General features: G+C 43.5%; 1 protein-coding gene across 9 annotated transcripts in view; it reads right to left on the reverse strand.

Moving 5' to 3' along the window:
- LOC132209000 (utrophin-like) overlaps positions 1 to 24,198 on the reverse strand; it is a 123,894-nt gene that overhangs the window by 13,741 nt on the left and 85,955 nt on the right. For 4 of the 9 annotated variants that reach the window (XM_059644231.1, XM_059644232.1, XM_059644228.1 and 1 more), the window contains 2 exons: positions 20,047 to 20,132; positions 15,670 to 15,827 (listed from right to left, as the gene is read on the reverse strand). The exons of 1 other annotated variant lie outside the window; for it this stretch is intronic. Coding sequence is in view for 2 of the 8 variants with exons in the window: in XM_059644234.1 (XP_059500217.1) it covers positions 20,081 to 20,132 (52 nt within the window). In the remaining 6 variants the exon portion in view is untranslated. Of the gene's footprint in view, positions 1 to 15,669; positions 15,828 to 19,975; positions 20,133 to 23,734; positions 23,904 to 24,198 lie in introns of those variants that run through there. 4 more of the 9 variants (XR_009445066.1, XM_059644229.1, XM_059644234.1 and 1 more) reach the window with 3 other exon arrangements.

Consider the following 24,198-nt stretch of genomic DNA (forward strand, 5'->3'; position numbering starts at 1 on the left):
TGAGGACATAAAGGGAATACACAATAAATAGGAACATACTGAGAGGGGTAGATGAAGTGGGGGATCTAAGCATGGAAGTGAACAGGTTCCTAAAGGTAGCACTACAGGTCAGTAATGTTCTGACGAAGGCACAGGGAATGCTTTGCCTCATTGGGAAAAGTGTAGATTACCAAAGTAAGGACATCATGATAAAACTGTACAGGATACTGATGATGCCACAACTGGAGTAGTGTGCGCAGTTGTGTTCATCACAATCCAGGAAGTATATAATAACTCTGGAGACAGTGCAGAAAAGATTTACTCAAATATTGCCAAAGCTGGAGAATTGTAAATATGAGGCTGTTTTCCTTGGAACAGAAAAGTCTGAGGGATGACATGATTGAGGTATACAAAACAGTGAAGGGCAGAGATAGGGTAGAGTTAGTGTAGACAGGAGGAAGCTGCTTCCCTTGGCAGAGAATTCAAAAATCAGCAGTTACAGAGTCAAGCTAAGTGGCAGAAGGGTTAGAGGGGATGTGGGAAAATCCGTTTTATGCAGAGGGTGATGGGTGTCAGGAATTTGCTGCCTGAATTGGTGTTGGACTAAGAGATTCTAAACTCTTTTAAGAAGTACCTGGATCTGCACTTTAAGTGCTGCAGGTCCATGTACGTTTGTAACAATTTGGGATTAAAAAAGGCATCAGATGTCTATGGGTCAGCATGGACAAAGATGGCTGAATGGCTCCCTTCTGGTTTATATCATTTGTATGGCTCTATGTTGGTCCTGCGCAAGGCCAGCATACATTGGTCACACATTATCACTGTTGCAAAGGCACTGAACTAACTTCATGGACCGCAAGTGTTCATCTGGGATAGATACCCTGCACAAGGCTGATAGATAGGGATGGCCAGGATTCTGGCCCAGCATTTGATCTGATTTATTTGATTTATTGCAGTCACACGTACCCAATACAGGTGAACTACCCTTGTTTTTCTAGTGGGAACTGCTGTCAGATGAGTTATTGCAGTGCATTTTGTAGATGGTACACAATGCCCCCATTGTCTATCAGCAGTAGACAAACATCAATGTTGAGGTGATGGAAATGGTGCCAATCAAGCATGGATGGCATCAAGCTTCTTGAGTGTTACTGGAGCTGCGGCATCCAGGCAATCATATTCCATCACACTCCCAACTTTGCCTTGTCAGAGATGGACAAGCTTTGGGGAGAAACGAGAGGAGATACTAACCACATGATTCCCAGACGTGCTCTTGTAGCCACAGTATTTATATGGCTTATCTCATGCAGGTTCAAGTCAGTAGTAACGCCCATGAAGTTGATAACAGAATTTCAGTGTTGAAACTCAACAAAGGAAGATGGTGAGATTCTCTCTTGTTAGAGATGATCATTGCCTGGCACCTCTGTGGTGCAAACATTATTTGGCACTCATCAGTTCAAGCCCGAGTATTATCGACATCTTGCTGTTGATGCTAAACACTGTGCAATTATTAGTAAACATCCCCAAGATTCATCCTTGAGTTGACCATTTTGCCATCCTTCCACTGTGTCCTTCCACTGTGAAACAGTGAATAAATATAACTTAGATACATAAATGGAACTGTCCTGTTCAAAGGTCAAATCCAAAACTTCCAAAATATACAGCTTCTGTCTCACTGAGCTGAACCAGACACTTCATTCTTCCTCCTTGTAACCATGCAGCCAATGCACAGGAAGGGTCATGTGCTGGCTGATTGGTGACCTCAGTGCAATTGTTTCACTTATTTAATTTTGATCAGCAAACAAGCAAGCATACAAGCATCCAAAGTTGGTGTATCATGTGATTTTATGAAGGGAAGGTCATGCCTCAGAAACCTTATTGAGTTCTTTGAGAAGGTGACCAAACAGGTAGATGAGAGTAAACCGTTTGATGTGGTGTATATGGATTTCGGCAAGGTTCGATAAGGTTCCCCACGATAGGCTATTGTACAAAATGTGGAGGAAGGGAATTGTGGGAGATATAGCAGTTTGGATTGGAAATTGGCTTGCTGAAAGAAGACAGAAGGTGGTAGTTGATGGGAAATGTTCATCCTGGAGACCAGTTACTAGTGGTGTACCGCAAGGGTCGGTGTTGGGTCCACTGCTGTTTGTCATTTTTATAAATGACCTGGATGAGGGCGCAGAAGGATGGGTTAGTAAATTTGCAGACGACACAATGGTCGGTGGAGTTGTGGATAGTGATGAAGGATGCTGTAGGTTGCAGAGAGACATAGATAAGCTGCAGAGCTGGGCTGAGAGGTGGCAAATGGAGTTTAATGCAGACAAGTGTGAGGTGATGCACTTTGGTAGGAGTAACCGGAAGGCAAAGTACAGGGCTAATGGTAAGATTCTTAGCAGTGTAGATGAGCAGAGAGATCTCGGTGTCCATATACACAGATCCTTGAAAGTTGCCACCCAGGTTGACAGGGCTGTTAAGAAGGCATACAGTGTTTTAGCTTTTATTAATAGAGGGATCGAGTTCCGGAACCAAGAGGTTATGGTGGAGCTGTACAAAACTCTGGTGTGGCCGCACTTGGAGTATTGCGTACATTTCTGGTCACCGCATTATAAGAAGGATGTGGAAGCTTTGGAAAGGGTGCAGAGGAGATTTACGAGGAGGTTGCGTGGTATGGAGGGAAGGTCTTACGAGGAAAGGCTGAGGGACTTGAGGCTGTTTTCATTAGAGAGAAGAAGGTTGAGAGGTGACTTAATTGAAACATATCAAATAATCAGAGGGTTAGATAGGGTGGATAGGGAGAGCCTTTTTCCTAGGATGGTGACAGCGAGCACGAGGGGGCACAGCTTTAAATTGAGGGGTGAAAGATATAGGACAGATGTCAGAGGTAGTTTCTTCACTCAGAGAGTAGTAAGGGAATGGAACGCTTTGCCTGCAACGGTGGTAGATTCGCCAACTTTAGGAGCATTTAAGTCGTCATTGGACAAGCATATGGACGCACATGGAATAGTGTAGGTTAGATGGGCTTAAGATCGGTATGACAGGTCAGCACAACATCAAGGTCCGAAGGGCCTGTACTATGCTGTAATGTTCTATAAAAACTCTGTATTGCAAGAAAAGACAAACAAAACATTGTATCGTATTATCCTACATGACAAGGCAAAGGGATCCTTTTATCAAATGGAAAGAAAGAATAGATATAATGTTGCAAAGATTAATCACAAGCCAGAGGATCGAGAAATTCTTAAAAGGCAGAAAACAACCAAAAAAAGAAGGGGATTAGGTAAACTTTGAGGATGGACTTGCAAATAATATCAGGACAGGCAACTGGAACTTTGTTAAATATATAGAAAGGAGGACAGGCCAAAGTTAATACAAGCCCCGAAGAGAATGAGGTTGGAGAAATAATATTGGGGAACCAGGAAATGGCTGAAGAGTTAAATAAATTCTTTGCATGAGTCCTCAAGGCCTACTGGTATTATCATTAACCTATTAATCCAGAAACCCAGAAAATGTTCTGGGGACCTGGGTTCGATGGTGGAAGTTTAATTTTAAAAAGAAGTCTGGACTTAAGAATCTACCGATCACCATGAATCCATTGTCACTAATGTCCTTCAAGGGAGGAAATCTGCCAACCTCACCTGGTCTGGCCCACATATGACTCCAGACCACAGCAATGAGCTTGACTCTCAACTGCCCTCTAAAATGGCCTCGCAAGCCACTCAGTTGGACCAACCACTACTTAGACTCAAAGAAATGAAACTGGATAAATCACACAGCATTGACCTAGGCACCAGAAAAGACAATGGCAGAAACTGCCCTGTCGACCATGCAAAGTCCTCCTCACTAACATCTGGGGGTTAGTGCCAAAATTGGGAGAACTGTCTCACAGATTAGTTAATCAACAGTCTGACACAGTCATAATATCTTTCACACAATGTCCCAGACTCCACCATCACCATCCCTGGATATGTCCTCTCTCACCGGCAGGACAGACCCAGCAGAGGTGGTGGCACAGTGGTGTACAGTCAGGACAGTGTTGCTCTAGGAGGCCTCAGCATTGACTCTGGACCCCATGAAGCCTCATGGCTTCAAGTTAAACATGGCCAAGGAAAGCTCTTGCCGATTACCACGTACCGTCCTCCCTCAGCTGCTGAATCAGTACTCTGCAATGTTGAACAACACTTAGAGGAAGCACTGAGGATGGCAAGGGCACAAAATGTATTCTGGGTGGGGGATTTCAATATCCACTGCTAAGAGTAGCTCAGCACCAGTGCTACTGATCGAGCTGGTCAGATCCTAAAGGACACAGCTGCCAGACTGGGTTTGCGGCACATGGTGAGGGAGCCAACAAGAGGGAAAAACATACTTGACCTCATCCTTACTAATCTGCCAGCTGCAGTTGCATCTGTCCATGTCAGTATCAGTAAGAGTGACTATCGCACAGTCCTTGTGGAACAACGTCCCGCCATCACATTGAGAACAACCTCCATCATGTGTGTGGCACTATCACTGCAGTAAATGGGACAGACTTCACATAGATCTAGCAACTCAAGGCTGGGCATCCATGAGGTGCTGTGGGCCATCAACAGCAGCAGAATTGAACTCTAGCACAATCTACAACCTTCGCGGCTCAGTATGTCCCTCACTCAACCGTTACCATCAATCCTGGTTTAATGGAGAGTGCAGGAGGGCATGCCAGGAGCAGCACCAGGCTTACCTGATGATGAGGAATCAACTTGGTGAAGCCACCAAACAGGACTACTTGCATGCCAAATAGCGAAAGCAGCAAGTGATAGGCAGAGCTAATCAATCTCACCATGGATCTGATCTAAGTTCTGCAGCCCTGCCACATCCAGTCATGAATGGCAATGGACAATTAAACAACTCACTGGAGGAGGAGGAGGCACCACAAATGTCCCCATCCTCAACGATGGAAGAACCAAGCACATCAGTGCAAAACATGAGGCTGAAGCATTTGCAGAAATCTTTAGCCACAAGCGCTGAATGGGTGATCAAACTCGGCCTCCTCCAGTGATCCCCACTATTGCAGATACCAGTCTTCTGTCAATTCAATTCACTCCATGTGATATCAAGAAACGGTTAGGGACACTGGATACTGCAAAGGCTATGGGTCCTGGCAACATTCCAGCAACAGTACTGAAGATTTGTGCTCCAGAACTTGCTGCTGCCCGAGCCAAGCTGTTCTAGTTTGTTTCAACACTGGTGTCTACCTGACAATGTAGAAAATTGCCCAAGTATGCCCTGTACAGAAAAAGCAGGACAAAACCAGGCCAGCCAATTACTGCTCCATTAGTCTACTCTCAATCATCAGTAAAGTGATGGAAGGTGTCATCAACAGTGCTATCAGGCAGCACCTGCTCAGAAATAACCTACTCAGTTACGCCCAGTTTGGGTTCTGCCGTGGCCACTCAGCTCCTGACCCCATCACAGCCTTGGTTCAAACGTGGACAAAAGAGCTGAATTCCAGAGCTGAAGTGAGAGCGACAACCCTTCACATCAAGGCTGCATCTGACCGAGTGTGGCATCAAGGTGCCCCAGCAAAATGGGAATCAATGAGTTTCAAAGGCAAACTCACCGGTGGTTGGAGTTATACCTGACACATGGGAAGGTGGTTGTGGTTGCTGGCAGTCAATCATTTCAGCTCCAGAAGATCTCTGCAGGAGTTCCTCAGGGTAGTGTCCTCGGCCCAACCATCTTCGGCTACTTCATCAATGACCTTCCCGCCATCATAAGGTCAGAAGTGGGGATGTTCGCTGATGTTTGCACAATGTTCAGCACCATTTGACTTCTCAGACACTGAAGCAGTCCAAGTTCACGTGCAACAAGATCTGGACAATATCCAGGCTTGGGTTGACAAGTACCAAGTGACATTTGCGCCACACAAATGCCAGGCTCTGACCATCTCTTGACATTCAAGAGTGTTACCATCAATGAATCCCTCACTCTCAGCTGGGCGTTACCATTGACCAGAAACTCAACTGGTCATCACATTAAGATAGTGGCCACATGAGGAGGCCAGATGCTGGGAATATCACATCAAATAACTCACCCCCTGACTCCTCAAAGCCTGTCCGCCATCTAAAAGGCACAAGTCAGGAGTGCGATGGAACACTCCCCACTTGCCTGGATGAGTGCAGCTCCATCAACACTCAAGAAGCTTGACACCATCCAGGACAAAGCAGCCAGTACAACATCTACAAGTATCCACTCCCTCCATCTGCAATGCTCAGTAGCAGCGGTGGGTACTAACTACAAGATGCACTGCAAAAATTCACCAATGCTCCTCAGACAGCACCTTCTAAACCCAAGACCACTTCCATCCAGAAGGACAAGGGCAGCAGACATATGGGAACACCACCGCCTCCAAGTCCCTCACCATCTTGACTTGGAAATACATTGCCATTCCTTCCCCTCAAAATCCCGGAATTCCCTCCCTAATAGCGCTGTGGGTCAACCCACAGCAGGAAGAATGCAGTGGTTCAAGAAGGCAGCTCACCATCACCTTCTCAAGAGGCAACTCAGGATGGGCAAGAAATACTGGCCAGGCAGTGACACACATGTCCCACAAATGAATACAGTCACAGTAAAAGACACTGACAGTGTTCCAAAATTCCTGCATAATCAAAGGGCAAATGATAGGACAGGATATAAAACAGCAACTATCCCTAAAGAAAAGATATGAGGGAAACTAACTGGGTTAAAGACCATTAGGTCCCCTGGGCCCGAAGTGCTGCATCCTAGGATATTAAAAGTAATAGCTATAGTGATAGTTGATGCACTGATCACAATCTCTCCAGTATCCTTGGCTTTTCAAAAAGTCCCAGTGCCCCACAGGGCAGTATGGTGGCTCAGTGAGTAGCATGCTGTTTCACAGTGGCAGGGACCTGGATTCAATCCCATCCACAGGTGATTTTCTGTGAGGAATCTGCACCTTATCCCCGTGTCTGTGTGGGTTTCTTCGAGCTGCTCCGGTCTCTTCCCACAATCCAAACATGCACAGATTAGGTGGATTAGCCATGGGAAATGCAAGGTTGCAGGGGCTGGGCAGCTGGTTGAATCTGGGTGCCATGCTCTTCCGAGAGTCAGTTTGGACACAATGGGCCAAGTGGCCTGCTCTCATGCTGCAGGGATGCTATGACTAGTACCTTTATTTTAGAAAGGAAAGGAGACAAAAAAGATAACTACTGGCCAGTTAGCTTAATGTCTGTTATTGGAAAATGCAAGAGCCTATCAGAAAAGATGTAATTGCAGAGCACTTAAAATACGTAATACAATCACAGTCACTACGGCTTGATAAACAGGAAATTGTGCATGACAGATTTATAAGAATTCCATGAGGAGATTACAAGTAGTACAAATAAAAGGGTGTGACATTCAAAAAGGTATTTGTAAAAATAATCACACTTCAAGCAGATAAGACTTTTAATAAGACCACATAGTTTTGGGGAAATATATTAACATGGATAGGGGATTGACCAAATAATAGAGAACAGACATTTGGTACAGGGGGAGTCATTTCCAGGTTGGCAAGCTGTAAAAAGTGAACTGCCATACGGATCAATGCCACGGCCATTCTTGTTGCGAATAAATATTAATGACATAGTGATGAAAGTGAATGTACTATTACCGAGCTTACAGAAAACACAAAAATAGGTATGGAAGACAAGTGATGAGACTGCCAGACTGCCTGCAGAGGGATGTACAAAAGTTAAGATGCTCAGACTGGAGTATTTTTAACAGTATGGGAATGAAACGCTATAGGGAAACGGCAGGAAAGTGGTATCGAGGAATATCAGTATTTTATGATCTCATTGAGTGGCAGACTCAATGGACTGAATAGCCTTCTGCTCATTCATCATATTTCAAGAGTAAAACCTGGAGTCAATGAAATTCTAATTGAATTAAATATGGAAAATCAGCAAGGACATGTTACATTGCTTAACCCAAAGTCAAAGTACAAAAGCAGATTCCACAAAAGCACAGATAGCACATTCTTTGAGATGCCTCTTACTTCCAGACCAAAACGTTGCAACAAAAACTCACTAATGTAGAACCAAGAATACAAATATTCATGCAGCTACTTTCATGATGTGAAATGTCAATGTGATCTGTCACCCGCCGGGTATTCAGAGACAGTGAGGGGGTTCTCAGACAATGTTGAAGCTCAAAGCACTTACAATCTGGGATTATGGTTTCCCTCCAGCACTACATTACAAAAGAAGAAGAAATGCTGAGAAATCAAAGGTGGAAAAACATGGCATACGTTTTAGGCAACACAGGAAGAAACCAGAGTGTGTCCAAATTCTGTGACAGAATATAATTTTCATACAACGCTTTCCTTAACATTTGGAAATGAGAAAGTATCTTTCATCAATGTTGTGTATATGGCTGCATTATTTTCTCTCAAACTGTGTTCTGTCATTGCTGTGAACAAAACAAAAAGTGTTCTGGAGAGATAGCAGGAACTGCACATGCTGGAGAATCGGAGTTAACGAGGTGTACAACTGGATGAACACAGCAGGCCAAGCAGCATCAGAGGAGTAGGAAAGCTGACGTTTCGGGCCTAGACCCTTCTTCAGAAACATCAGCTTTCCTACTCCTCTGATGCTGCTTGTCCTGCTGTGTCCATCCAGCTCTCCACCTTGTTGTCTCAGAAACAGTGTTACAGTGATTAGTATGAGTCCTAGCTCTGACCAACTTTTTGTGCGAAAGGTTGAATATTCATCATTCTAGTTCTTGTACTCATTTTGCAGGACCTAAATGCCACAGCACAGTGGCTGAGTGGTTAGCACCACTGCCTTACAGTGACAGGGCCCCAGGATCGATTCCAGTTGTGGACAACTGTCTGTGTGGAGTTTGTGCATTCTCCCCATGACTGTTTGAGTTTCCTCCAGTTACTCCCATTTCTTCCCACACTCTAAAAGATATTGCTGCTACGGGATTGTACGACATAATAAATGTGTTAGTGAGAATGGGGGGAAAAGAGTCCCTTAAGACACAAGGGTAGCCTTGGAGAAAGTCTCAAGGGCAACAAGGTGGTGCAGTGGTTGGCACTACTGCCTCACAGTACCAGGGACCTGGGCTCAATTCCACCCTTGGGTGACTCTTCGTTTACACATTCTCCCCATGTCTGTGAGGGTTTTCGCTAGGTGCTCCAGTTTCCTACCACAGTCCAAAGATGTGCAAATTAGGTGGATTGACCACACTAAATTGTCCATAGCTACCAGGTTTGTTAGCCTTGCAGGGGTAGGTGTGGACCTGTTGGGCTGAATGTTTCTACACTGTAGGGATTCAGTGAATCCTCTTTCTACCGATGTCGTTGGCAGCAATGTGCACAATGAGCTATGTAGGAATCCTGCTCATTGACTGCAGCTCCACATTCAACACTATTATCCCCTCCAGACTGATCTCAAAACTCTATGACCTAGGTTTCTGCTCTGCCCTCTGCTACTGGATCCTTAACTTTCTGACCCAAAACCACAGTGAAGATAGGTAACTGCCCCTCCTCCACAATAACACGAGTGCCCTCTAAGGATGTTTCCTCAGCCCCCTACTGCACTCCTTGTGCACCCATGACTGTGTTGCCAAATTCCAAATTAACGCCATCTGCAAGTTAACTGACGACACCACTGCAGTGGGATGGATATCTAACAATGAATCAAAATACAGAAGGGAGGCAAAGGGTTTGGTGACGTGGTGCAGAGAACAACCTCTCTCTCGATGTCGGCAAAACTAAAGAACTGATCACTGATTTCAAAAGACAGGAGGAGAACACGCCCTGATGTATATCAATGGAACTGAGGTTGAGAGGGTGGAGCGTGTCAAGTTCCCCGGTATGACGATAATCAACAACGCGTCCTGGACTTTCCACGAAAATACGTTGGTCAAGGCGGCACAACAATGCCTCTCCTTCCTCGGGCGGCTCAGGAAATTTGGCCTGACCAATTTCTACAGATGCACCATTAAAAGCACATTGTCCAAGTGTATAATGGCCTGGTATGGCAACTATTCTGCCCAGGACTGTGAGAAACTACAGAAGCGGGTGTGCACAGCCCAGATCATCACGGAAGCCAACCTCTCATCCAAGGACTCCATTTATATGGCTCACTGCTGCGGAAAGGTAGCCAGCATCACCAAAGACCCATCGCACCTACGTAATGATCTCCTACATCCTCTTCCATCAGGCACCAGGTACAGAAGCCTGAACACATGCACACCAACAGTTTTAGGAACAGCTTCTTCCCAGTTGTTATCAGACTGATAAATAGACTCTCTAGCCTGAAATAACGCTGATCTTGCTAACATTGATCTCACTGAGCGCATGCTCTGTTCAATGTAACCTGCATGCCTCTGTCATTTTCATCTGTATATCCTTCGCTTACTATGATCTGCCTGTACCACTCATAAATAAAGATTTTCACTCTACTTTGGTACACGTGACAATAAATCAATCAATTAGTCAACAACCTTAATACAAGTTTGAGGAACAAGACTTCATCATCTGTCTTGTCACTTTCTAGCCTTCTGGTCCAATATTAAGTTCAACCAATTTAGATCAGAACCTACGCTTCCATCTTGCTCCTGTATCCCTTTTTGCATTCAGATGCCTATGTAGCTATTCACACCTCTTCTGGACACAACCTTTGATTTTTTTTTAAAAAATTACCATTGTGTTACCAAGCTTTTGCAAAAAATAATGTTTCGTAACATAATTTCTTCTACCCTCCACCTCATCACAAGCATTCCCTTGAGAATTTTTGGGAGTTTTCCGACCTCCTGTCTACCAGCCGGAAATACCTTACATTTGTGTCTTTCATTTCAGAGAGACTTTTATTACCAAAGCAGTTTTGTCTTACACCCAATGGAACAAACGCAAGAACATGATATTTCAAACAATTGGAATAATTTATACGAGAAGAAAAACATGTCGTGTGGTTGACAAGTCCACTCTTGTGGACTGAATGAGGGTGTACCGCAGGATAATCACCTAATCAATGTATCATTTCCCCTTTGCAGAGAAAACACTGGAAAAATTGAATATACCTGTATGTTTGAACAGATGAAGTACGGGTAAATCGCTGTTTCACTTTACAAGTGTATTTGGGACCTTGCTTGGTGACTGAGGAGTGGACTACAGAGGGAATGGTCACTTTGGAATGCTGAAAGGGGATACTGGTGAAGATGCTGGAAGATAATCTGCTGAACGCAGAGGTTGATGGAGGGACAAGCTGAGAATAAGGAGAATTTATGATTCTGGGATAGGTGGAATGGATGAGGGCCGAATTTTGTGAAATGGATCAAAGTGAAAGTTCTGCGAACCATGTTGGGGTCCTTGGTTGTGGAAAAGAGAAAGCATCTCACACGTGCCGGTGCGGTGTGCTCTGCTCATTACAAACAAGCAGTTTTCAGTCGGCCAATCATTATCATATATGACCTATATGTCTGGCATAAGACTGGCTGCAAATTTCATAGACAATGTTGGTCAATGCAATGAGGATTATTTTTGGACTGACAACAGCATACTGCTAGGGGAAAATACCATTCACATAACCACTATACAGCAGCAGCATGAATTACTTGCTTAAGCTCAAACTTTTGAGAAGCTTTGGTTTTCCATGGCAATTTGAGGTAGACCAGGCACTTTTCAGTTCTAAAATTTGAACCATTTGACAATGCACAGTATACACATCAGTCATCTACTTGTGATATCCATTATAGAACATAGAACATAGAACAATACGGCACAGAACAGGCCCTTCGGCCCTTGACGTTGCGCCGACCTGTGAACTAATCTAAGCCCCTCCCCTGACACAATCCCATCATTATCCATATGCTTATCCAAGGACTGTTGAAATGCCCCTAATGTGGCTGAGTTAACTACTTTGGCATGCGGGGCATTCCACGCCCATAGCACTCTCTGAGTAAAGAACCTGCCTCTGACATCTGTCTTAAATCTATCACCCCTCAATTTGTAGCTATGCCCCCTTGTACAAGCTGAAATCATCATCCTCTGAAAAAGACTCTCACTGTCCACAATATCTAATTTTCTGATCATCTTATATGTCTCTATTAAATCCCCCCTTAGCCTCCTTTTCTCCAATGAGAACAGACCCAAGTCTCTCAGCCTTTCTTCATAGGGCCTGTGCTCCAGACCAGGCTGCATCCTGGTAAATCTCCTCTGCACCTTTTCCAATGCTTCAACATCTTTCCTGTCATGGGGCGACCAGAACTGCACGCAATATTCCAAATGAGGCTGCACTAGCATTTTGTACAGTTGGAGCATGACATCATGGCTCCGGAAGTCAATCCCTATAAATCCCGTGACTGTACAAAACGCTAGTCGAGTAGCCTGTATCTCAGTATTCTCCTCGACAACATTGTTGTTTTCCAGAGTGAATACTGTCAAAAAATATTCAATTAGTGCTTCCCCTATCTCCTCTGACTCCACACACAACTTCCCACTACTGTCCTTGATTGGCCCTCATCTTACTCTCGTCATTCTTTTATCTTTTATCTTATTTATCTTCATGATGTACTTTATGAACAATACCACACATCCCCACATCACTTTAAACCTTTGGAACCTTAACAAGTTGTAGATATCTCCAATTAGCTCACTTCTTCGCTTGAAGCAGAGCAAGGACTAAGTCCTGCACGGTGAAAATGTTAGAAACAACAATGAGCACTGTCCTGCCGAGCCTTACCTAACTTCGTTACTGACCAAACTACCAGCACCCAGTTCAAAGTTGCACAATTGCTCAAGCTTTGCATTTCAGAGAGTGACTATTGTAAACATGGAAGCTAGGAGGAGGGAGGAGGCCAAATGGCTCTTTGAGCCTGCTCCACCATTCTTCATGATCATGACTGATCATCCAACTCAACAGCCTAATCCTGCTTTCTCTCCATAACACTTGATCCCATTCACCCCAAGTGTTGTATCTAGCCATATCTTGAATACGTTCAATGTTTTGACATGAACTGCTGGCTTTGGTAATGATTTCCACGGACTCACCATTCTTTGGGTGAAGAAATACCTCCGAAATCGTCTATCCTGAATCCTCATACTGTGAGCCCTGGTTCTGGACACACCCACCACTGGGAACTGCATCTATCCTGTCCAGTCCTGTTCGAATTTTATAAGTCACCTCATTCATTTGAATTCCAGCGAGAACAATCCTAACCGAGTCAATCTCTGATCATACATCGGACCTGCCATTCCGGGAAACAGGCTGATAAACATGCGCTGCACTGATAAACTATGAGAGCAACAGCATCCTTCCGCAGAAAAGGAGCACAAAACTGCACACACTATTTTAGGTGCGGCTTCACCAAGGTGCTGCGTAACTGCAACACCACATTCCGGCTTCTGTACTCGAAACCTCTCGGAACGAAGGCCAACAGACCATTTCAGAGATGGGAGGAACTGCCAATGCTCGAGAATCTGAGATAACAAGGTGTGAAGCCGGATGAACACAGCTGGCCAAGCGGTATCAGAGGAGCAGGAAAGATGACGTTTCGGGTTTGGGCCCTTTTTCAGAAATGGGGGAGGGGAACGGGATTCTGAAATAAATAAAGAGAGAAGGGGAGGTGGATAGAAGATGGATAGAGGAGAAGATAGGTGGAGACAGATCAAAGAGGCGGTGCTGGAGCCAGTAAAGGTGAGTGTTGTTGGGGAGTTATGATGGAGGTTCATCAGTCAAGGGAAGACAGACAGGTCAAGGAGGAGGGGATGATGCTGGTAGGTAGGAGGTGGGGTGGAGATTAGGGTGAGAGTTCGCGTTAGGGTTACACCCTAACCCCACCCCACCTCCTACCTACCAGCGTCAGCCCTGCCTCCTTGACCTGTCTGTCTTCCCTTGACTGGTCAACCCCCTTCCTAACATTTGTCTTTACCAGTCTCTTTCTCTTCACGTATCTATAGAAACTCTGTGTCAGTCTTTATGTTCCCTGTATGCTTACTTTACTGCATTTACCCCTTCTTAATCAATCCCTTGGTCCTTCTTTGCTAAATTCTACTATGCTGCCAATCCTCAAATGTTGTTTCCATGGATCAGATACTATCGCTAATTGCCTTTGTTAAGTCATGGATTGGTCCTCTTACCCATTTTGCTTTCATGCCAGACAGGAATAAACAGAGATAATGGGAACTGCAGATGCTGGAGATTCCAAGATAATAAAATGTGAGGCTGGATGAACACAGCAGGCCAAGCAGCATCTCAGGAGCACAAAAGCTGACGTTTCGGGCCTATAAACAGTTGTTGCAGTCCGCCCACGTGCTCCTTAAATGTTTGCCATTGCCTATCCACTGTCATCCCTTTAAGCAACTCTTTGTGATCTATCAAGGCTAATTTCATGCCTCATATCTTCAGCTTTCATTATTAAGATGCAGCACCCTGGTCTCCAAATCAACTCTCACACTCTCCATCTTGATTGAAAAAATTCTATCATGTTGCGGCCACTCATCTCGAAGAAATCTTGCACAGCTAGATTGGCAATGATTCCCTTTCTCATTACACAGCACCCAGTCTTAGATGCACTGCTTTCCAGTTGGTTCCTCAACATATTGCTCAAGAAAACCATCCCGTATCCATTCCAGGTCTGTTCTAGTTCTGTTATAAACTAGTAGAGCTCTCAACAATAAATTAGAAGGTTATGGCTTCAAGCTGTAATTTATATTTAAGCATAATTTTTAGGGTAATACTTCAATGAAGTACTGAGGAATTTGGATTGTCGGAGATGCCAGCATTCAGAAGAGGCATTAACTTGAGGCTCCACCTGCTGTTAAGAGCTCAGATCAACTGAAGTCGTGACACACTTTGCCTGGGTAATAAATTCTAGTGACAAACCAGTCCATATCAATAGTGCAAGATAACAAAGTGTGGAGCTGGATGAACACAGCAGGCCAAGCAGCATCTCAGGAGCACAAAAGCTGACGTTTCGGGCCTAGACCCTTCATCAGAGAGGGGCATGGGGAGAGGGAACTGGAATAAATAAGGAGAGAGGGGGAGGCGGACCGAAGATGGATAAAAAAGAAGATAGGTAGACAGGAGTGTACAGGTGGGGAGGTAGGGAGGGGATAGGTCAGTCCAGGGAAGACAGACAGGTCAAGGAGGTGGGATGAGGTTAGTAGGTAGGAAAAGGAGGTGCAGCTTGAGATGGGAGGAAGGGATGGGTGGGAGGAAGAACAAGTTAGGGAAGCAGAAACAGGCTGGGCTGGTTTTGAGATGCAGTGGGGGGAGGGGAAGAACTGGGCTGGTTTTGGGATGCAGTGGGGGAAGGGGAGATTTTGAAGCTTGTGAAGTCCACATGGATACCATTGGGCTGCAGGGTTTCCAAGCGGAATATGAGTTGCTGTTCCAGCAACCTTCGGGTGGCATCATTGTGGCACTGCAGGAGGCCCATGATGGACATGTCGTCTGAGGAATGAGAGGGGTAGTTGAAATGGTTCGCGACTGGGAGGTGCAGTTGTTTGTTGCGAACCAAGCGGAGGTGTTCTGCAAAGTGGTTCCTAAGCCTCTGCTTGGTTTCCCCAATGTAGCGGAGGCCACACCGGGTGCAATGGATACGATATACCACACTGGCAGATGTGCAGGTGAACAAAACGAAAATGAGCTCAAAATTCATACTGGCAAGTAGACCCGCTTGACATTATGAATTGGTGCAGAGCACACTTACATGTTGGAAGCAACTGCGGACACTTGGTTCAATGGTGCTGCCTCGAAATGAAGCTACCTCACCCAGCTGCCGAGGGATCTGGACTGCATCGTGAAGCAAAAGGCTCAGGCTTCGTTGGTCACATAAATCTGTGGGTTCAGCTACTTGTTTGAAGATATCTGCAAAAGTTATCCAGAAGTAAAATACTGACATTCCTAAACTTAAGGGAGGTAGTTGAGAGTTCAATACATCCAATACATCTTCCTCAATTGCCTTGCTTTGTAAATCATCTTAAAACATTATTTTATGATCTTGATTGGCTATTTGCAAACAACTGTGGAAACAAAAACTTCTGTTTGTTTACAACAATGGACAATGTATGTTGTATGATTCTCCAAGGAAGTCATTTTGTCAATTTCTTTCTTGATTGTAAATCTCAAACCTCTCTAATAGCTCCTCGTTCATTTCACAGAGGTAATTTTTGTGTGGACCTGGAAAACATCGGCACCGTCCTCAATGAATATTTTGTGTCAATCTTTACAATGGAAAAGGACACTGCAAGTAAGATATCAGGGCAGAGGACCTCGGAGCATCAGAGGTTAAGAGACAGGGAGATGCAGCTGGTTGAGCAACTTTAAAAGTGGATACATCTACAGGGCGAACTGAAACGTATACCAGTTAGCGAGGGAAGTGAGGGAGGAGATATCTGGGCCCCTGGCAGCAATTTTCAAACCCTTGTCAATCACACGTGAAGTCATGAAGGACTATTAACATTGTCCCACTATTATCAAACGGACAAAGAAACAGACCAGGAAATTAAAGACCAGTCAGAATAATCTCAGCACTGGAGAAGCTACAAAGAGGCATTCTTAGGGGTAGAATGTACTTGCATGAATTAATCAGGGATAGTCAGTATGGATTTGTTAAGATGAGGTCACATTTCAGAAATTTGATCCAAATTTGAGGAGATATTGGAAGATTGATGAACTTCTGCATTTGATGTTGACTTAGTAAAGTCCCCCTTGGCAGACTGATCAAGAAAGCAACAGTCAACGGGATCAAAGGCAAAGAGGCACACTGGAGCCAAAACTGGCTGAGGCAGAGAGCACAGGGTGATTGATGGTAGAGGGGTGTCTATTTGACAGGATGTTTGCTTTCAGTGGGGCTGTGCAGGGCTTGCCACAAGGACCCTTGAAGTTTGTCATGTATATTCTTCATTTGGGCTTAAACACAATTTGTATGACCGTGTCACTAGCAAATCACTAATTCAGTGAGGAGGATATCGGTGGAATGGTCATGTAAATAACAGCCATGGAATCAAAGGCAAATTGGCAAATTGGTTGACAGACAGGAAGAATAAACTTCAGGAGGAGATCAACAGACTGGTCAGCGGGACACAGCAATTGGAACTCAACCAGGAAAAGTGTGAGCTAACGAACTCGGGAGGGCTAACAAGGCAAGGGATCACACTATGAAGGGTGTGATCCTGGAGATTACTGAAAAAACCAAGATGCTGCCTGGGCTGGGGGTTCTCATGGAATCATAGAGTACAGAGGAGGTCCTACAGCCCACTAAGGCTGTACCTCTAAAAATACACTGCGACATATACTAGTCCCATTTTTACACACTAGACCATTCTCAAAAATATTATGACATTACAAGTGCTCATCCAAGTACTTTTCAAAGGTTGTACGGTTTCCTGTTTCAACTTCCCTCCCAGGCAATGCATTCCAGACCTTTACCACACTCTGGATGAAAATGATTTTCCGCAAAGCTCCTCTAAATTTCCCGTCTTTCTCTTTAAAATTGTGCCCTGTTGTTATTGATGCTTTAACTAAGGGGAACAATGGTTTCTACTCAACCTATCTATACCTCTCATAATCTTCTATGCCTCTATCAGGACCTCCACTCACCCCGCCAAACGTTCTCTGCTTCACAGAAAATAATCTGAATTTTTCCAGCCTTTCTTCACAGCTAAAATGCTCCAACACATGCAACATCCTTTTCATTCCCTCCAGTACAATCACATCCTTCCTAATGGGTGGTGACCAAAACTCCACACGTGACTCCAGCTGTGGCCTAACCAAACTTTTAAACAGCTCCAAAGTGACCTCCCCACTCTTACAATCTATGCCACGACTGATAAAGGGAGATGTCCTATATGTCTTTGTAACAACCCTTATTAGCCTGACCTGACCCCTTCAGGAATTTATGAACAAGTACCCCAGGATCCCTTTTCTCCTCTAAGCTTCCCAGTGTCCTGCTATGCATTAGATTTAGATTTAGGTTTTATTATCACATGTATTCAATACAGGGTACAAGAGTACAATGTCACCTCAGACGGTGCCATCTCAGGTACAAAGTACCTCGGTACGAAATTTTAGATGCAGATGTAGAAAATTTATCCATCCTTCTTTACTCAGAGTCGTAGGGGAGTGGAATGCAATGCTGGAGAGGGTAGTGGAGTCAGCCTCATTAGGGGCATTTAATCGGCTATTAGTCAAGCACATGAATGACAGTATAAGGTAGGAGTGGAGGTTAGATAGACCTTAGGATGACGGTAAAAGTTCGGTACAACATCGTGGGCCGAAGGGCCTGTACTGTGCTGTACCGTTCCATGTTCTATGTTAGAAAAATAAATGAATAAGTTAACAAGTTCAGCACGACAGTCTTCTTAATATAACAGTAGAAAAATAAAAACAAAAGTTTAAAAAGTCAAACATTACAGTCCTTTCTGAAGCCACGAGTTTGCAGACACACTGAACGAGGGCTCCACAGTGACGGCTCGTATTCCCCTGTGCTGGGCTCAGGCCCGCCCATCCTTGCCAGTGGACTTCACTGCTGACGGCCGTTGCTGTCCTCCATCGGGCATGACAGGCTTTGCCACATGAAGTACTCTCTTATCTTATTCCTTCTTCAGGCTATATCAATTTGCCACTGACCTGCCCAACTGACCGATGCCAAGAGTGGAGCAGACAAGGGGACCTGGTAAAGGTGTTTAAGATTTTGACGGGCAGAGAAAGGATAACTGGAAGTTGCTTTTTCCATTCGTAGACAGGGGAGGGGAGTTGAGGAGAACCTATTTACCCCAGTGTGGTGGGAGTCCTGAGCTCACTGACTGAAAGTGTGACTGATTCAGAAAGTGTCTGAATATTTAAGCAGTATTTAGATGTTCACTTGTGTTGCCGTAGGCTCCAAGGCTATGGGCCAAACAGTCAAAAAGGAAATCAATGCCATGTGAGTTCAATGTAGACAGATCTTTGTTGAGTAGTGCAGGAACTACAGACCACACGGCCTCCTCCTGTGCAACAAACATCCATGAGTCTATAATTACACAGCTTTTCTTGGAGGCATTTCTCCACTTGACTGATTCTTTGTAAAAGCAAGGCTAACAAAATAAATCCTTTTTATTAAAAGCTTCCATCTCACTGAGAAAGCTTCAGGCCAATTTGATAATCTGCTCTCAAAGATCTGCTCATATTTTGATAGTTGGGACAAATTCTACTGTCAGGGCTGACACAATCCACAACATTCTAAATCAATCAACAATATTCCAGAAAGATGATCATTTGCCTATCCGACCGATTTTAACTGATGCTTTAAAAAAATAGAGAAATAAATCTGGATCTGTCAAAAACTAATCAGTTCTTCCTTTGACCATACCCATACGTACCAGCTTTCAATGAAATATGCCCATTAGTTTGTGAGATACATTGTTGACAAACAGCACAACAAATGGGCAAAAACATAACCTCACACTAAGTGTTACCACTGCTGCAACTGAGCACTTGAGTCATACCACACTTCTGAATATTTTTCCCAGTATTCTAATGATGAAAACATGATTGGGAACAAAAACAGCTGCTAAGGTTAGTGTCTTTAAGAAACAATAGCATCATACATATGTAGCGCATCATTTATCTTGCAGGAATGCACTGTGCAGATTCTGCACAGACCAAGTTATGACTTAACATTCATAGTGGTAATGACTAATTACAGAAATATACTAATACAGCAAACCTTTTGTTAAACAGCACCCGTGGTACCAGGAATGTGCTGAGTAATCAAAAATTCCAGTTGATCAATAGGTGCACACGCACAAAAAAACACACTCAATAATCGGAACATAATGCACAGGATATATGCATCACTGTTCTCCTTCATTTACAGTATAAATAACTTCAGTAATGAAGCAACTTTGCCTTAAATAAAACTTACTGGCAGGGAGCCTTCTCACTTGCACCCTCACCAGACATCACAGAGATTATGAGAATACAGTAAACATCTGGTGTATAATTTTTGTCAGTTTATTGAGTGTGCTAGTTTGTTAAACAAAGTTTACATACAGTTAAATCTACAGTTTACATGTGTATCAGCAATGATAGATTTAGTACTGACACTTGTATTTTTCCTCTAGATGATCCTTGAAGAGTCACGTCAAGCCAATTTTCAAAGAAAGCACTCTGATTCTTACACTCATACCCCTGGAAAAGGAAGTTGCAGAATGTCATGACTGACTTTACTTATTTGAATACAGCATAACATACATAGAACATCGAACAGTACAGGCCCTTCAGCCCACAATGTTCTGCCGAACTTTTACCCTAAACCTCAGGTCTATCTAACCTCCACCCCTATCTTAAACTACCATCCATATGCCTGTCTAATAGTCACTTAAATGCCCCTAATGAGGACGACTCCGCGACCCACTCGAGCTGAAACAAAGATCTCTTTGAATTGTCATTTGTCAGACATGTATTGAATCAAAAAACAAATTTCTCACTTCCATAGATTTCTACAGCATCTTAATATGATTTGTGAAGATTATACTCCACCCTTTCATTTAATAAATACAACTTTAAACAAAATGCCACTATATAGAACTTGTATGTTGGTATTTGTGCATATGCCATTTCAGTTTGTGTGATCTGTTTCGATGCAACGAGTGATAAACACTTTGATTAAAATGGTTGAGAGCAGTATATGTGAGATTTAATACCATGTTAAATCTATAGATAGTCCATCTGCAGGTAGTTATTCATGAGACTCAACTGACATCATGTCTCAGGGGAGCTTGTGATCTCTGGGTTATGCACTGTTTGACCATTGCCGACTGGTCACTAGTTGAGTGGAAAGAGAACTACTAGCTGCTATCCATTTTCAACAAGTGATCACGATAATCTACCTGTGTTTCAACGTCCCATCAACATTCAAGAATTATTGCTCGAAGAGGCTTCTGTGTAACAAATAGGAGCGGAATCAAGATCAGCCATGTTGTTTTCCCTATCTGAACAAGCTGCCAACACCATACATAAAGGGACCGTCTTAATCATTCTTATACAATTAACTTTTACAATAGACAACAGGGGCAGGATAAGGCCATTCGGCCCTTCGAGCCAGCACCACCATTCATTATAATCATGGCTGATCATCCACAATCAGTATCCTGTCCCTGCCTTATCTCCATAATACTTGATTCCACTATCTTTAAAAGCTGTACCTATCTCTTCTTGAAAGTGTCCAGAGACTTGCCCTCCACTGCCTTCTGGGGCAGAGCATTCCATATATCCACCACTCTCTGGGTGAAGAAGTTTTTCCTCAACTCTGTTCTAAATGCCCTATCCCTTATTTTTATACTGTGTCCTCTGGTTCTGGACTCAATCATCAGCAGAAACATGGTTCCTGCCTCCAGCGTGTCTAATCCTTTCATAATCTTATACGTCTCAATCAGACCCCTTCTCATCCTTCTAAGCCATGTCCCGGTACAGCTGCAGATGGACCTCTTTGCTCCGATACTCAATTCCTCTTGAAGGCCAGCATGCCATTGGCTTTCTTCACTGCCTGCTGTACCTGCATGCTTGCGTTCATTGACTGATGTACAAGAACACCTGCATCTCGTTGTACTTCCCCTTGACCTAACTTGACTCCATTTCGATAGTAATCTGCCTTCTTGTTCTTGTCACCAAAGTGGATAACCACACATTTATCCACATTAAACAGCATCTGTCATGCATCCGTCCACTCACCTAGCCTGTCGAAGTCACCCTGTATTCTCATAACATCCTCCTCATATTTCACACTGCCACCCAGCTTTGTGTCATTGGCAAATTTGCTAACATTACTTTTCATGCCTTCATCTATATCATTAATGTAGATTGTAAACAGCTGCTGTCCCAGCACCGAACCTTGTGGTACCCCACTGGTCACCACCTGCCATTCTGAAAGGGACCCGTTTATCACTAGTCTTTGCTTCCTGTCAGACAGCCAGTTTACAACCAAAGTCAGTATTTTGCCCACAATACCATGTGCCCGAATTTTGCTCACTAATCTCCTAAGTGGGACTTTATCAAAGGCTTTCTGAAAGTCCAGGTAGACTACATCCACGAGTTTTCCCTCGTCCATTTTCATAGTTACGTTCCCAAAAAATTCCAGAAGATAAGTCAAGCACAATTTCCCCTTCGTAAATCCATGCTGACTCTGACCTATCCTGTTGCTGCTGTCCAAATGAATCGCAATTTAATTTTATAATTCTTTCCCACCACTGACGTCTGGCTAACCGGTCGATAATTTCCATTTTCTCTCTCCCTCCTTTCTTGAAAAGTGAGACAACATTAGCCACCCTCCAATCCGCAGGAACTGATCCTGAATCTAGAGAACATTGGAAAATGATTACCAATGTGTTCACAATTTCTGGAGCCACCTCCTTAAGTACCCTGGGATGCAGACCATCAGGACGTATCAGCCTTCAGACCCAACAGTCTATCCAACACCATTTCTTGCCTAATATAAATATCCTTCAGTTCATCCATTACCCTAGGTCCTTCAGCCACGATTACATCTGGGAGATTGCTTGTGTCTTGCCTAGTGAAGACAGATCCAAAGTACCTATTCAACTCTTCTGCCATTTCCTTGTTCCCATTAAATAAATTCACTCGTTTCTGTCTTCAAGGGCTCAATTTTAGTCTTAACCATTTTTTTTCCACACACCTAAAAAAAACTTTGACTATCCTTCTTTATATTTTTCGCCAGTTTTCCTTCGTACCTCATTTTATTCTCTGCGTATTGCCTTTTTAGTTATCTTCTGTTGCTCTTGAAAAGCTTCCCAGTCCTCCGGCTTCCCGCTAATCTTTGCTCGGTTATACTACTTCTCTTTTATCTTTATAGAGTCCTTAACTTCTCTCGTCAGCCACGGCCATCCCTGCCTCCCCTTAGGATCTTTTTTCCTCCTTGGAATGAACTGATCCTGCATCTTTTGCATTATATCCAGAAATACCTGCCATTGTTGTTTCACTGCCATCCCGGCGAGGGTATTGAACCATTGAACTTTAGCCAGCTCCTCCCTCATAGCTCCCTAGTTCCTACAATACTGACACTTCCAATTCTCCCTTCTCCCTCTCAAATTGCAGATCAAAAATTATTGTATTATGGTCACTACCTCCTCATGGCTCCTTTACTTCGAGGTCCCTGATCAAATCCGGTTGGTTGCACAACACCAGATCCAGAATGGCCTCCTCCCTGGTACGCTCCATACTGACTCTACATCTCCTGATTCTATGACTCCACTCGCAAGGGACTGGAGATTTTATATTTCTTCACATTCATAATTTCATATTTTTTCACTATTTTTATTATTACTTCATTTCATATTTCTTTACTTCTGACTATTTTAAATACAACAGGTTTTCTTATGCTACATCAGTGACGACATTTCAAAGGTAGTTTAGCTGCCTATAAAGTACTTTTTATGCCTGAGACCATAAAATGTGCTACATAAATGCAGTTCTTTCTTTTATTAACTGCTGTAGTTGTGTGTTTCTTTGCCAATGGAGGATTGGCTACAATTACGCAGAGTAACATAAGTGAAATACATTTCCATGACAAAATTCCAAACCATGGTTACTCAGTTAGAATAATAAAATATTGGCTGTTTGCAACCGAACACTGTAGATGAGCGAGCGTCACTTAGTCAGTAAAGTACCAAATAAATATGTTCCCGACATGGAGAATACAAATGAAAACTACGGTAATGCTCACAGGAAATTGGACAATGTTCTATTTTATGATCACAGCAATGCCATATCATCAACACATGCTTTAATAGATAATAAGTCACTCTGCGATATTTATTCATTTGTTTTTCATTCTCAAGATCATCTTGGCAAATCCTGTGAACCGGGACCACTTAGTTAGGACTTAATTCGCATTTTTTTCCACCTATAATATCCATGGTTTATCCATCTCCACTCTATGTTTGTCTGCAGGAAGATGAGTTGACAGGGGGTTTACAGTTTTAATTCATACAGATATATGTCCAATGTTTGTAAATATCTGTCTGTAGCTAGAATCTATGCTGTTGTAATAAATAGGTATTCTTGTTAAGAACAGAAAAGTGAAAACTGCCGGGTTAGAAAGTTCCAGCTACGCGCTTACCTGATGGAAATGCATTGACTGTGATATTAATATATATAATTGTTAAATGAGAATACTGACGAATTTTGCTTATTGTTTCTGTGATGATCTAAACAATCCATTTGTCAACACTATAAAGTA

This window comes from Stegostoma tigrinum, unplaced genomic scaffold (genome assembly GCF_030684315.1).
Source record: "Stegostoma tigrinum isolate sSteTig4 unplaced genomic scaffold, sSteTig4.hap1 scaffold_61, whole genome shotgun sequence".
Classification (NCBI taxonomy): Eukaryota; Metazoa; Chordata; class Chondrichthyes; order Orectolobiformes; family Stegostomatidae; genus Stegostoma; species Stegostoma tigrinum.